The following is a 14,179-nucleotide window of genomic DNA, read 5'->3' as shown; positions in this document are numbered from 1 at the left end:
CACCCCTTTCTCTCAATCTAAAGTCATCCTGGTGGCCAAATTTTTGGATCAATTGAATATACCTGGAGCTTTGATGTCCACATACTGAATATTGCTGAATAGAAGATATGTCGTTTGAACTTTCTCTTATTTAGCGGCTGTAATGAATGATCCACCTTTCTATATCAATATAACTTCTTTAGTCTGTTAAACCGTGAGTTCATTGGATATTTAGTTGTGATCTGTTTTTTTATACTTGTACTCTTTTAGGGCTTGAAGAATGTGATAGCTTCTGGTGCTGATAAAGATGAAGAGGATTCAGAAGGAAGGACAGCGTTGCATTTTGCATGTGGATATGGGGAGGTAAGAAAATAGTTAAAATGTTCCTTACGACCATTGCCATACTTAATATAATTACAGGTGTATCCAGGGTTTTGTTTATTTCAGCATTCTAAGGTATTTTGCTTTCTAATGGCTTTAGCTAAGCTACAAAACTTGCAGCCAGAGGGAACAATTCTTCCTTCAAGTAAAAAAAAAAATTCTTGGAACTACTGTACATTTTAAAGTGTTATTATTAGGAGCTGCCTTATACACGTGAAAATCTAGTCCCACGACTCCCTCTCTTTGATTTCATATTTTCTTTGCAGTTTACTAGGCATGGTAAGAATTAGCAACTTATTTAGAATTATCTGTAGATCAGGTATCCTGTCAATTTAACTATGGGTCAGTTCTGAAAAATTTTACTATGGGTGAGGCCCAACCAACCAAAGTTGGAAGAGGCTCCACCCATTTTTTGACATGTGGATCGTGGGGCCCAAACTATTAGTTAAGGCTAAAAAATGAAACCAAAAGGAGAGAGAATGTAAAGTTTGAGTGGGAATTGCAAGATAATTGTGGAACTAAAATAAATAAATTGAAGATAGTGAAACTAAAATAAATAAATTGAACTCTCACAAAAATGTAAAAATTCATATAATCAACCAATTGAGCTACTAAAATTCATTCGGTATTATTTATTACAAAATTCACAATTTAATTTTAATTATTTAAATTTTAGTCATTAATTTATTTTTTGAGATTTTCAATTTTAACCACCCAATTCTTAATTGCCTTGTAACTCTTCTTAATACACTCTATTTTAATTATCTAAAATAAATAATAATTCCGAAAAAATATTTTAAATAATATGAGACGGAGGGACCACAAGTTTGTATAGAACCTTTTCTCAATTAATAAATGCTAACATAATGTACATTCTCACTAGTCACTACGATAAATAATTTAACTAATGAAATAATTTATATTTTGTGTAAATGAAACGCAACATGATAAAATTAACCAACAATCATTTAATGAGATTTTCGAGTTTTCAAAACAAACGATATCACTTTCTTTTTTTCCGCTCTTTTTTCATATTGTCCTCCATTTCTTCACCCCATTGCTTTAGTAGCATTAAAGGGTTTATTTAATAGGTGATTAGAATTATGCATGTCTTCAATTTGGTATTTGACGTTAATAGTAAATTAGTTTGAAGACAATAAAAAATACACAAATCTTATCTTATCTTGTAATATAGAACTATTTTTAAAAGTAACGCGAGTTTAAAGAAAATAGAGTGTAAACAAATTTCAATATAAGAATAATATTTTTAATAGATATTCAATTCAACACGTTAAATAAATGTGGATATAAAATAGAAAATAAAAATATTGATCAACTAATAATATGACTTTTTATTCCCTTGCACTTTTCCACTTTCAATATAATATTTTAATTTATTTAATTGAAATTGACATGGACCCCACAATTATCTTGCAATTCCCACTCAAACTTTACATTCTCTCTCCTTTTGGTTTCATTTTTTAGCCTTAACTAATAGTTTGGGCCCCACGATCCACATGTCAAAAAATGGGTGGAGCCTCTTCCAACTTTGGTTGGTTGGGCCTCACCCATAGTAAAAATTTTCGTCAGTTCTTTATGGCCAAGTTTCTTGCATTATCTGGGTATTATGATTTATTTATTTCGTTTCCTCAAAAATCGGGTCTTATAAGACTTTTCTATTGTACAATCCATCAGGGTAGAATGTCATTTTAAATTTCTTCTTTCCTTTTTTGTGTGTAACAATAACCTTCCATCCATCGAGAATATCGAAACATCAATCACCAAATCCAAAGGATGTTCCCCACATTGTTGATGTGGGAGGTTTAAAGATGGACTAGGTGCCATTTAAGGAAGTAGTATCATTGAAATTAGCCAAGGTTAAGCTTATTTTCTAGGTATTAAGCTGTTTCTCTGTATTGCTATACAGGTGAAGTGTGCTCAGGTACTTCTTGAATCTGGGGCAGAGGTTGATGCTTTGGACAAGAATAAGAATACTGCCCTGCACTATGCTACTGGGTACGGAAGAAAGGAGTGTGTAGCACTGCTGTTAGAGAATGGAGCAGCTGTGTGAGTCTTGATTCTTTGTGCATCGTGATGTCATGATCCTTGCTGCCTCTTGTTTCTTGTTTATTTTTCTTATCGTATTTACTTGATTTTTATTCTCTGTGCAGTACACTTCAAAACTTGGATGGGAAGACACCAATAGATGTTGCCAAACTCAATAACCAGAATGAAGTTCTAACGCTACTTGAGAAGGATGCATTTTTGTGAACTGGAACGACCCGATCTTCCTGGATGTAGGCTGGGGTGATTATTGTAAACCCATTCATTTTGAGAACTTAAGGAACCGTATCATCCATACATGATGCATTTCGTGTGTTTTCTTCGCCAGTGTATTTTTTATACATTTTCCAATTTTTCATGAGCACATACATTATATTATTTCAGGATTGTTTTGTATTTTTAATGTATCCAGTCTTGCTATGAAAGTTGCTTTGCATTTTGATTGAAATTTGATAGGAAGACGTATTTGTGTTAACTTTTAACCATGTCGCACTCTGGGTTCAAGTTTTGTCAATCTTTAGATTTTAAAGCGTATTTCACCGAACATATAATTTTCACAATATCATATAAATTAAGATAACTAAGACCTCGTTTGTTTTCATTAAGATTAAGACGTCTTGATCTGAATATATATCTGAATGGTTAAAATCTTGTCTCTAGATCCTGAATGATTAAGACAGTTTGTTATTAAACATTTGAATATAAGTATATATAAATTTTATTAATTTGTAAACACAATAAATATTATAATTTAAATAAAATAGTAGTTAAATATTACATGAACAAAATATTAGAAAAAAGCGTCACTCTTTGATAAACATTAAGATATTTAAATTATAAATTAATATTTTAAGTAGGGGTGTCAAATGGGCGGGTTGAGTTGAAATTGGAGATATTAAAATGGGTTGAGATAGGAATCGGGTTGGGTCTTGACCCGCTCAAATATACTTTGGGCTCAAATGGGCTAAAAATGGGTTGGGTCTTGACCCGCCCAATTTGACTCGATTAATCTCAATAATTTTAACATAGTGATATTTAACTTTTATAATCACAATTCGAATTTTCGCTAAAGATTTTTTTAAAAAAAGTAACAAATGGATAGATAAATCATAAAAGATGTTAAATAGATAATAATTTATACCTTTAATATATGTATCTTAGTAAAGAGTTTTAAAACGGGTTGAAATTGGAGATTGAATTGGCTCAATTGAGGATTATCTTAAAATGGGTTAGGCATGAATGAGTTGAGATTGAACCCAATTCAAATTATCTTGAGCCCAACCCTTAAAATTCTGGGCGGGTTGGACGGGTTACCTATGTTTGGGTTCATTTTTTATACCCCTAATTTTAAGTTTGATTAAAATAAAATTGAACTACATACATACATACATATATATATATATATATACATACATATATATAAAGTAATTGTTAGAAAATAATGTAGTCATTTTTTTTTAATTTCAAAAGCACATATTTATGAAGTTGTTTTGTAGTTAGTCAAATAAAAATTTTACAATAAATTTTATTAATTCTTGATAAACAAGCCGCAAGAACAAAAAAAAAAAGTTCAAGGAAAATAATTTAGGTAATTATTAAAGTTGGAGAATGAGAGAGACTTGAATTTTTATAAAGAAAAGAAATATAGAACACAATTTTTTTTCGAAAATAAAAGCATCTTTAAAAGGGTCTAAATGAGAATAAGACACCATTTGCTTCTACTAAGACTAGGATAAATTAGCTAACTAGTCCAAATCCCTAACATAATTAATAAAAATATCTATACTTTAAAATAATTATTAAAAATGTCAAAATGTCAATATTTTAGCAAATAAAGTGTATTCTAATATAATTCAGTTTCCTTCTTTTTATTTGGGACCACTTTTTGACTCCATTACGGGTGAAAGAAAAAAACAAGACCCCATTACCTACTTTTTTTCTCTCTAAATTTTTTACCCAAATTCTGTCTTTTATATTTCTCTCTCTCACCATTTTTTTCATTATTCCATATCCTCAAGTAATTTTAAACCTTGCCATTTTAAAATCAAATTTCTCCATTTTTCTAGCAAATCTCTTAAATCATTCAAAAGATTTTCAACCTTTGTCGAAGTGAATTCGACTGATTTGCGATTGTTTCCATTAGGAATGAAAAATTTGAAATAATCGATTGGGATTTCTAAGTGAATTCGACTGATTTCGTTGAACTTCGAGATTGTCTGCCACAAACGTATTACAACGGTTTTTTACAAAAACATTTATATTACGTCGTAATAAATCATTTTATATATTACAACGGTTTAAAAACACTAAATTCAATTCGTGACGCCGTAAACAATTAAAGGTATCACACAAGCCTCCAGACAAGCTAAGCATCACAATAGGCATCACACAAACTAAACAAGAAGGTCAACACTTACCAACCTCTAAAACTCATACTACAATTAATTTCACAATTGACTTCCTAAGAAAAATCACTTACTCATCTTAGTCTAAAAGAGGGATAACCAAACCTACCTCGAAGGCCGAAACTTCACTCGAACAACTCAAAGCACTTCGTCAACCGCACAATCACCAAAATGATCCCCAACTATCAAGAATAGATAGAGTTCATCAAAAGGAGCCCAATAATATCATATTGATAAGATTAAAAATCGAGAATAAAATAGTTCAAAAATCACTTCAGAAATCAAAAGTGACATTACATTACAGAAGCGGCAATTTAGTTTTAAATTATGGAAAAGACAACAAAATTTTCAATCAAGGAAAAGAGAATGAGAAGTCTGTCTATATAAAAATATTTAATGTTTTATATTTTAAGAAAATATTAAATCTATTGGGAAAATTTTCAAAAATTAAGAAATGTTAGTGGCAGTTGAAAGCCTCATAACTTAAGTACAAATCGTCGCTATTAAAATATTTAATCTTATGTATAAAAAATCTTGTATTATATTATATTTGTAGCGGTTCATTGAAAGCATCATAACTTAAGTACAAATCGCCGCTATTAAAATGTTTAATCTTATATATAAAAAATCTTGTATTATATTATATTTGTAGCGGTTCATTGCAACCGTCGTTATATAACTGCCGTAATATTTAAGTGGGTAAAGCTGTGCATAGGGCCCTCCATGCACTGATTTACACAAGAGGCCAAACCAATAAATATGACATGATATCATATCCCTATAGCTATGTCTGCATTATATTGGAGATCTGATGAGAATAATAAAAAGGGAAAATTGTATGAAATAACAAATTATTAAATTAATTCAAATTAAATGTTATAGTTATAGTTTATTTTAATTGTAATTTGCAGTAAATATTCTTTTTTTTTTTGTCATCTGATTCGATATACAATTAGCCATTTTTGATATACAATTAACCATTTTATACATTTCGGTATAAAATGTATAAAATGCGTTTGTGTTTGTATAAAGCGAGAGAAAAGTGTATATACAAATACAAATACATATATTTCGTCCTATACATTTATAATTATACAAATACATATCTTATTATACAAATTACAATGTATAAATGAATTTATATAAAATTGAATAATTTGTATAAAATTGGATGTTTGTAGCGAATTATACAAATCAAAAGCTCCTTAACAAACATAAAATCTATAACATACAAATATGATTTTTATATTTGCTATATGTAAAAGTTGCTCTAAAAAAAATAAGATGCTATTTTTCTATAAGATAAACTAATTTCATACACAACCTCTCAAGGGCCACTCATATAAGGACCACCATCCAATTCTTTTTCTCTCTAGTATAATGTATAATTCTTTTTCTCTTCCTCCATTACATAATTAATATGATGAATATGGAAGTGAAATATTCATCAGATGGTTTCTACAATAGAAACATGAGTGATGGAGATGGGGAGAAAATCCAAACAAAAGAAGATATGTATAATAATAATAATAATAATGAGAGAGGTGGTAATTCAGGTTTAGGAAATATGAGTTTTCACAACCTGTCAAAGCTCATTCTTCCTCCTTTAGGTTCCTCTGGTTATAACCAGAATCAGACTGATCTGCACAAAGGCAACACTATCTCACCTATCACTTCAACATACAGGTAATTTTAAATGGAAGAATAATATGCTTCCCCTTTGTCTTTTTTGGTTTAAGTTGTGCAAGAAATGATTTCTATGAACTTTTGTCCCATCATTATTATCATTTTCTCATAATAAAGATTGTTATCATGGCATTCAATGAAGATAATAGATATCTCACTTTCACTCATCGGTAGTTGGAGTACTCTAGCTACCTCCAACTTAGAGCATACTCACGAAATGTCTCAGTTAATTTTTATTTTTAACTTAGTTAGGTAAAACCCATCTGGTGTGATTTAATGTCGTGTGGCATATCACTCCAGTCACGCCATTTATAGAGATCTTGTTGTGTATACCAAGTGAGAGCTTCACCAGATAAACTTTTTATGAACAACTTTAATATGTGTATATATATCTGGATATTGCAAAACCAAACGGGAATAAATGAATTCGTGCTTATATGTGTGTGTTTCATGGATAAACTTATTAAGTTGTATCATCCATAGTATAAAAATCATTCACATCACTTTTAATTAATTATAAGGTAAATTATTTAATTAATTGATTACCTAGCTAGTACAAATATTAATTATGTAAATTGTAACTTAATTGAGGAGAGATTTGTATATATGTAGGTGTTGGGAGACACTAATGGTGCTATTGGTGGCATATTGTGCATGGGTATGTCCATTTGAGATAGCATTCATGAACTTAAATCCAAACAAGAAGCTTTACATCGCAGATAATATTGTAAATCTCTTTTTTGCCGCTGATATCATCTTGACCTTCTCCGTCGCATACATTGATTCAACCTCTCAGTTGCTTGTTCGTGATAGAAGAAAAATTGCTACGAGGTATTCTCTTCGTCTCAATTTATATATGACTTACTTTTCCTTTTTGTCTGTTTAAAAAAAATGACCCATTTCTATATTTATTTTACCCTTAATGAAATAATTTACAGTCACATAAACATATTTAACTTATTTTAGACCATAAATTTCAAAAATCTTTCTTTCTTACTTAAACTATGTATCAAGTTAAACTAAGTCATATGAAATGAGACGGGGGAGTAATATATATGTTCTTTTTCTTTTCCTAAACTTACTTTATAATTATATTTCCTTCTATATGTTTTTTTATTTTTTATGATCTTAGATATTTCCACATGGCTTGAACTGGTATTGATTAAATGAAAAATTATAATTATATTCCACATATTTGTATAAATATGGACTATAGAAAGCATATTTATATGGACTGTATGGAGTATATTATAATTATATTCCCCATATATATTTATGATAAACAGAGATTTGATAACGCTGCGTAAGAACGTGACTATTCTAATTTGAAGAAGTAATGATTCCTTTTTTTATCGTGAATGAATATGTTATCGATAAATCATGGCGAATAGATTTGATCCTCTTTAAATATTCGTCCTTCCCCCACCAAGGGATCAGGTGCAAAGAACCAACTTCTTCTCTCTCTGTTTTTTTTTCTCTTTTTCATCTTTCAAGATTTAGATTTTGAACAGTACATTTATTCCCTAAATTATTGAGTGGGAATAGTCCAAAGGAAAAAAAGAGTTCTCTCCCAAACTCTAAAAATGTTTAAAATATTATCAGTATAATTTAACATGTTATATAATCTATTAAATTCTTTAATTTTCACGTTGTAATCGTCACATGTAGTTAACTTTGGAGTAGTCTGATAAAATATTTTCTTAAAATTATTCATTTATAACAGTCAAATTCAAAAGAAAAAAAAGAAGAGATTTGGAATATATCTTTTGCTTTTATGTAGCATCAAAAATGTATGAGCTGGACCAAACTAATATTTATCCAGTGACGAGTCAAAGTATTTTGAATTAACTTAGGTAAGATATTATACTCAAATGGCTGATGGGTCAACCCATTCTATTTGAGTCAGTCCCTAAAGCAGGGAGATACTCTGTACGGTTTTTTTACGGTCAAACGATATGGATTTTAATTAATACTTTAAAATGTAATTTTTTATTATATGAATATAAAAGAAAATGTAATTTATAATACTTTTCGTATAGTTTTTAAATATTTAAATTTTATTTTAAAATATTGAATAAATATAATCTAATTTAATTTCAAAAATTACTCAAATTGACTCTTGAAAAACGCAATATGACAACTAAAAAGGAAATGATGAAAAAAAAAACGAAACGGAGGGAGTATTATCTATGTGAACTTGTCGGTTAGGAAATGCAAAAGAAAGTTAATTTAATCATGAATTAAGCAGTTACTTAGATCTGTTACTCAGAATTACAGTATGTATAGATTACATTAAAATAATATACTAGTAATGTATTTGTATGGCTAATTAGTTTTGTTTTTTTATGAGTTAATAATGATATATTTACAGATACGTATCAACATGGTTTCTGATGGATGTGGCCTCTACCATCCCTTTTGACTTACTAGCCATGTTGTTTACTGGCAAACATCAAGTTGGCATCTCTTACTCTGTTTTAGGAATCCTCAGATTTTGGCGTCTTCGCAAAGTTAAGCAATTTTTCACCCGGTAATTTCTCTTTCACTTGTTAAGAATTCCATCGGAAAGCGGATAAAAAATTGGTTTCCTTGTATGGACTTGACAATCCTCTCCTGAGTTAGGTTCAAAATTCATCTTTAAATGATATCATAGTCACATCCATTCCAATTCTTTGTTCACTGATGTTGGCCTCCCATATTATCGTGTCCAGTTAACAAGGTTAAAAATTCCCACATCAGAAAAGAAATGGGAATTTGGTCTCATTATATGGACTTGGACAATCCTTCCTACATGAGCTAACTTTTGGAGTTGAGTTACAGCCCAAGATCCATCTTTACATGAACAAATAAAACTTACATATTTTATTCTACTAATTAGACTTGTTCTATATGTTGATTGGCAGACTTGAAAAGGATATGAGATTCAGCTATTTTTGGATCAGATGTGCTAGGCTTTTGTTTGTAAGTAGAGCATAAAAGAATTATTTTGATCTTTTTCCTAGTTGAAGATTTATGAATGAGTGAGTGTGTGGCATGAAACAGGTAACACTATTTTCAGTGCACTGTGCTGGATGCCTCTACTACTTGTTGGCTGACAGATATCCCCACCAAGGAAATACTTGGTTAGGATCTGTGAATCCCAAGTTCAGAGAGACAAGCCTTTGGATTAGGTACATTTCAGCTATTTATTGGTCTATCACCACAATGACAACTGTTGGCTATGGTGACCTCCATGCTGTTAACACTGTCGAAATGATCTTCATCATTTTCTACATGCTCTTCAATCTTGGCCTTACCGCTTACATTATTGGCAACATGACCAATTTAGTTGTTGAAGGAACCAGTCGCACCATGGAATTTGTAAGCTACTTTCTTATTGAAATGTATAGGCATCAGGTGCAAAAATAAGTGCATATATAGTGTGTACGAGATAAAATGGCGTTCAATTCTTTTGCAGAGAAATAGCATACAGTCAGCTTCAAACTTCGTGAGTCGAAATCACTTGCCTCCAAGACTGAAGGAGCAAATACTGGCTTACATGTGCTTAAGATTCAAGGCAGAGAGCTTAAACCAACAACAACTAATTGAACAACTTCCCAAGACAATCTGCAAGAGTATCCGACATCATTTGTTTTTGCCAACTGTTGAAAAGGTCTATCTTTTCAAGGGTATCTCCAGGGAAATTCTCTTGCACCTTGTAAGATGACATTTAATTCTATGAACTAAAAAGATCGACTCGTTCATAAATCTTCATGCATGTTGTTTGTCTAATCATAATGATCACTCAGGTTGCAGATATGAAGGCTGAGTATATACCCCCAAGGGAGGATGTCATAATGCAGAATGAATCGCCAGATGAGGTTTATATCATAGTTTCAGGGGAGGTGGAAATGATTGATAGTGAGATGGAGAATGAACAGATTGTTTGGACTCTGAGATGTGGAGACATGTTTGGAGAAGTTGGGGCCTTTTGTTGTAGGCCTCAGAGCTACACGTATCGGACAAGGACACTTTCACAACTCTTAAAGATAAGAACAAGTTCTTTGATTGAAGCAATGAAGAGCAGGCAAGAGGATAACGTCACCATGATGAAGAACTTTCTTCAGGTTCATTCGTAGCTACTTAGTGATCTTCCAAATGTGTCAATTCAGAGTTGGATCTTAATATTTTCCTATACTGTGTTGATTACAGCATCATAAGAAGCTCAAGGATCTAAGACTTACAGATTTGTTCCTTGATGTTGGGGACGAAGATAGCGATCCAAACATGTCCATCAATTTGTTGACTGTTGCCAGTACAGGCAATGCTGCTTTTCTTGATGAGCTTCTCAAGGCAAGATTAGACCCTAATATTTGTGATTCCAAAGGGAAAACTCCACTGGTATGTCCCTTGTTGTATACTTCTTACGTTACCAATATACTTGTTGTATCCGAGTTTGTCAACATCTTTTCTCTCTATGCATTGCATCAGCATATAGCAGCATCAAAAGGGCACGAAGAATGTGTAATGGTGCTTCTCAGACATGGATGTAACATACACTTACAAGGTAGGACAACCTCAATAAATGTCACTGTAAAATTTTTGAGAGGCCAAATGGTATATGATATCTTGATTATTCCATAAATGACAGATGTAAATGGTGACACCGCATTATGGGAAGCTATAGCAGCAAAACAACATCCCATATTTGAAATCCTGTACCATTGGGCATGTATTTCTGATCCATATGTTTCTGGTGACCTCCTATGTAAAGCAGCTAGGAGGAATGAATTAACAATTATGAAGGAACTCCTCAAACATGGATTACTTGTTAACTCAAACGATCGACATAGATCAACTGCTATCCATGTTGCAATAGAAGAAAATCATTTAGAGATGGTAAAGCTTTTATTATTAAACGGTGATGAGATTGATGATACATTGAAGGACAAGCTTTCATCAATGAACCTAAGTGAAATGCTGCAAAAACAAGACGTCGGGCACAGGATAATAATATCCGATACTATGGATGAAGTTGATCATAAGGAGCATGAACAGGAACAAAAATACGACTTTGAAAGCCATACAGATCAATGTGCTTTTAGAGTTAGCATATACAGAGGTCATCCTGAGTTCAGGAGAAGAACTCAGTGCAATGAACCGGGAAGGTTAATAAAGCTTCCCGATTCACTTGCAAAACTCAAAGGCATTGCAGGTACCTTTTCAAGCAAATTCTTCTCCATTTTTAGTTCTTCCGAATTAAAATATTATCTATTTTATAGGTCAGAAGTTTGGTTTTGAAGCAAAAGATGCTTTGGTGACAAATGAAGAAGGAGCGGAAATTGACTCTGTGGAAGTCATACGGGATAACGATAAGCTTTATATAGTTGAATATACAAACTCCATAATGTAGCATAATTCTGTTCTACTAGAATTTAAGTATTTGTTCTATATTTACACAATTAGTCATCTATAAAACAAATAGTCTTAATCATTTAGTGTTCAGATCTAGAGACAACATCTTAATATTCAGATATGTATTCAAATATATACATCTACATCTTAATGCACATCTTAATATTCAGGTACTTGTTGAAATTCAAACGTCTTAATTCTAATAGAAACAAATGAGGCCTAAGTCTTTCCTTCCATTCAAATATTTGAAAGTAGGAAACAAATAGGAACCTACCAAATTATTGTGTTGAATATGTAAATTGTGGAGGCCTGCAAAGAGTAATGACTTGAGGATACTCTTTGCCTAAATCCTCTGGTCCCTTGCATTGAGGATACTCTTTGCCTAAATCCTCTTTTATTTATTTCACATCAATTTAATGGAGAAATCAATATCATTTCAAAATATTTAAATTTGTGAAAATGGAATTAAAGGCAAGTCTATTTAAATTTTTTTTGAAATTAATGTTTTTCACTAAATAAAAGGCAAGTCTATTATTGTCGATCACACTCCTTTATATTTTGGCTAAATCGTTTGAGCAAGTACGAATGAAAGAATATAAATTATCTTAAGAATGGGTGAAAAAGATGACAAATGAGAAAAAAAAAAAAGAAGTAAGAAAATCGTGAATTGCTTGTATTCTCAAAGCTTGATGATGGTGTTCTATTTTATAAGTGAAGATGAGATGGATGCCCACTATTTTATGCTAGGGGTTACTTAAGGGGCTAAAAACTAATGATACTATTATAAAACGACTACTTAGCCCCTCTACAAAAGACTAGTTTCAATATGCTCTCAAGTATCATCATGTGTTTGAAGTTTGGCGCTAGGCTCGAAGCTGATTGGTGTCAGATTGGGCGTCACTGCAAACACGCACCAGTCAAATAAAGAATTGGAACTAGAAAGTGGAGGTCCCGTGAAAACGGTGTCATCGATCTCCCAATAATGGAATAGTCCTGATTATGTTGACACATCACTTTGTCACCATCCAAAAATAGACGTGATGATACTTATTTATTCCCATCAAGACAAGTCAACTTCATTCCAATGAGACGAAAGAAAATGCGGAAAGATAAAGAAATAACAAGATGAAAACGGAAAACTTATTCATTCTATTAACACCCGAAACCTGGTTGTCACGTTTACAAACCACTAATGTAAATATAGAACTCGAAAGATAAGTACAAGTCTCAAAATCTTTGTTTCTCAAATAGAACAAAGCATAGAGTAAAGGAACAAGGGAAATTGCCGGGATGACAAGTAGCTACATCTCGAAATCCTTGACAAGCCTGAAAATCCAAAGAAGAAGGAGATCACAGGGGTCCAAGCTCGGAACCTACACAAGTGTATAAGCAAGGGGTGAGTACCAATAACACAGTACCCAACAAGAAACTTAATAAACAAAGCAACCTAGCTAGAAATCGAATACCCCTTTCATCCTAACCGAACCTCCTCAAACTACAACCTGCGTAGAAATCAACCCAAACTAACAGTTTCACAATACACAGTTCACAAGGCTTAACGACATAGTTCAAAAGTCACAGTTTCAAAAACCAAAACACATGAGTATGCCAATGCACAAGTAACAAGTAGATCACTCACAAGTAACAAGTAGAGCATTCACAAGTAGCAGTAGATCAATCACAAGTAGCAAGTAGATCAACCACAAGTACAAAAAAACATTAAATCACATGTTTTTATGTCAAATCATTAGCCAGAATCATTTCCCTTAGGCTTTATATCACATGTCTCATCATGGTGTTAAACAATCAATACAATTAAGCAATGTTACACCAAAAGAAAAAGACAACAATTCAGACAATTCAAGTCCACATTTGTGCCATCAAAGCACTTTATCAATCAGTCAAATAGGGGTCACAACAAGGAAATTCACAAGCATTATGATCAACAATTCACCTTTTGTTTAATCCCCTTATTACTCATTAAGATTAAACAAGTGGAACAATGAACCCTTCCTCAACCCCATTGCTCCCCAACACACAAAGAAAGGAAAATAGACGATTCTACTAGGTTATAAAGTTTAAGAGGCCGCTCACCTTAATTTAATCAATTAATCAATCGAAAGATTGAGCCTTCTCCTTTTGAACGATATCAAATGCCCCACAATCTAGTTCAATCAAATAATCATAATAAGATTACAGAATTATCACTACCCAACTCAAGTAATTGAGACAAAAAGGTCAATCAACTCAAAAATTCAATTCCGAAATTG

General features: G+C 31.9%; 2 protein-coding genes across 2 annotated transcripts in view; both read left to right on the top strand.

Moving 5' to 3' along the window:
- The window catches only part of LOC102589953 (ankyrin repeat domain-containing protein 2B-like), a 7,266-nt gene extending 4,394 nt beyond the window's left edge, over positions 1–2,872 (top strand). The window contains exons 7-9 of the mRNA XM_006341757.1: positions 250–342; positions 2,288–2,427; positions 2,532–2,872. Of these exons, the coding sequence (XP_006341819.1) occupies positions 250–342; positions 2,288–2,427; positions 2,532–2,631 (333 nt within the window). The 3' untranslated portion in view covers positions 2,632–2,872. The remainder of the gene's footprint in view (positions 1–249; positions 343–2,287; positions 2,428–2,531) is intronic.
- A 3,304-nt stretch (positions 2,873–6,176) lies between these two features.
- On the top strand, positions 6,177–11,988 carry SKT2 (potassium channel AKT2/3-like; the record flags this gene model as incomplete). Its single annotated transcript, NM_001288330.1, is given in 11 exon segments — positions 6,177–6,515; positions 7,128–7,346; positions 8,887–9,045; positions 9,419–9,476; positions 9,558–9,875; positions 9,973–10,212; positions 10,304–10,621; positions 10,707–10,895; positions 10,986–11,061; positions 11,146–11,709; positions 11,777–11,988. Coding segments are annotated over 11 exon segments (2,538 nt in total). The 3' UTR covers positions 11,908–11,988.
- Between the last annotated feature and the right edge of the window lie 2,191 nt (positions 11,989–14,179).

The sequence above is a fragment of the Solanum tuberosum genome, unplaced genomic scaffold, assembly GCF_000226075.1.
Source record: "Solanum tuberosum cultivar DM 1-3 516 R44 unplaced genomic scaffold, SolTub_3.0 scf00028, whole genome shotgun sequence".
NCBI classification, from domain to species: Eukaryota; Viridiplantae; Streptophyta; class Magnoliopsida; order Solanales; family Solanaceae; genus Solanum; species Solanum tuberosum.
This window is presented reverse-complemented; position numbering and strand designations above follow the sequence as displayed.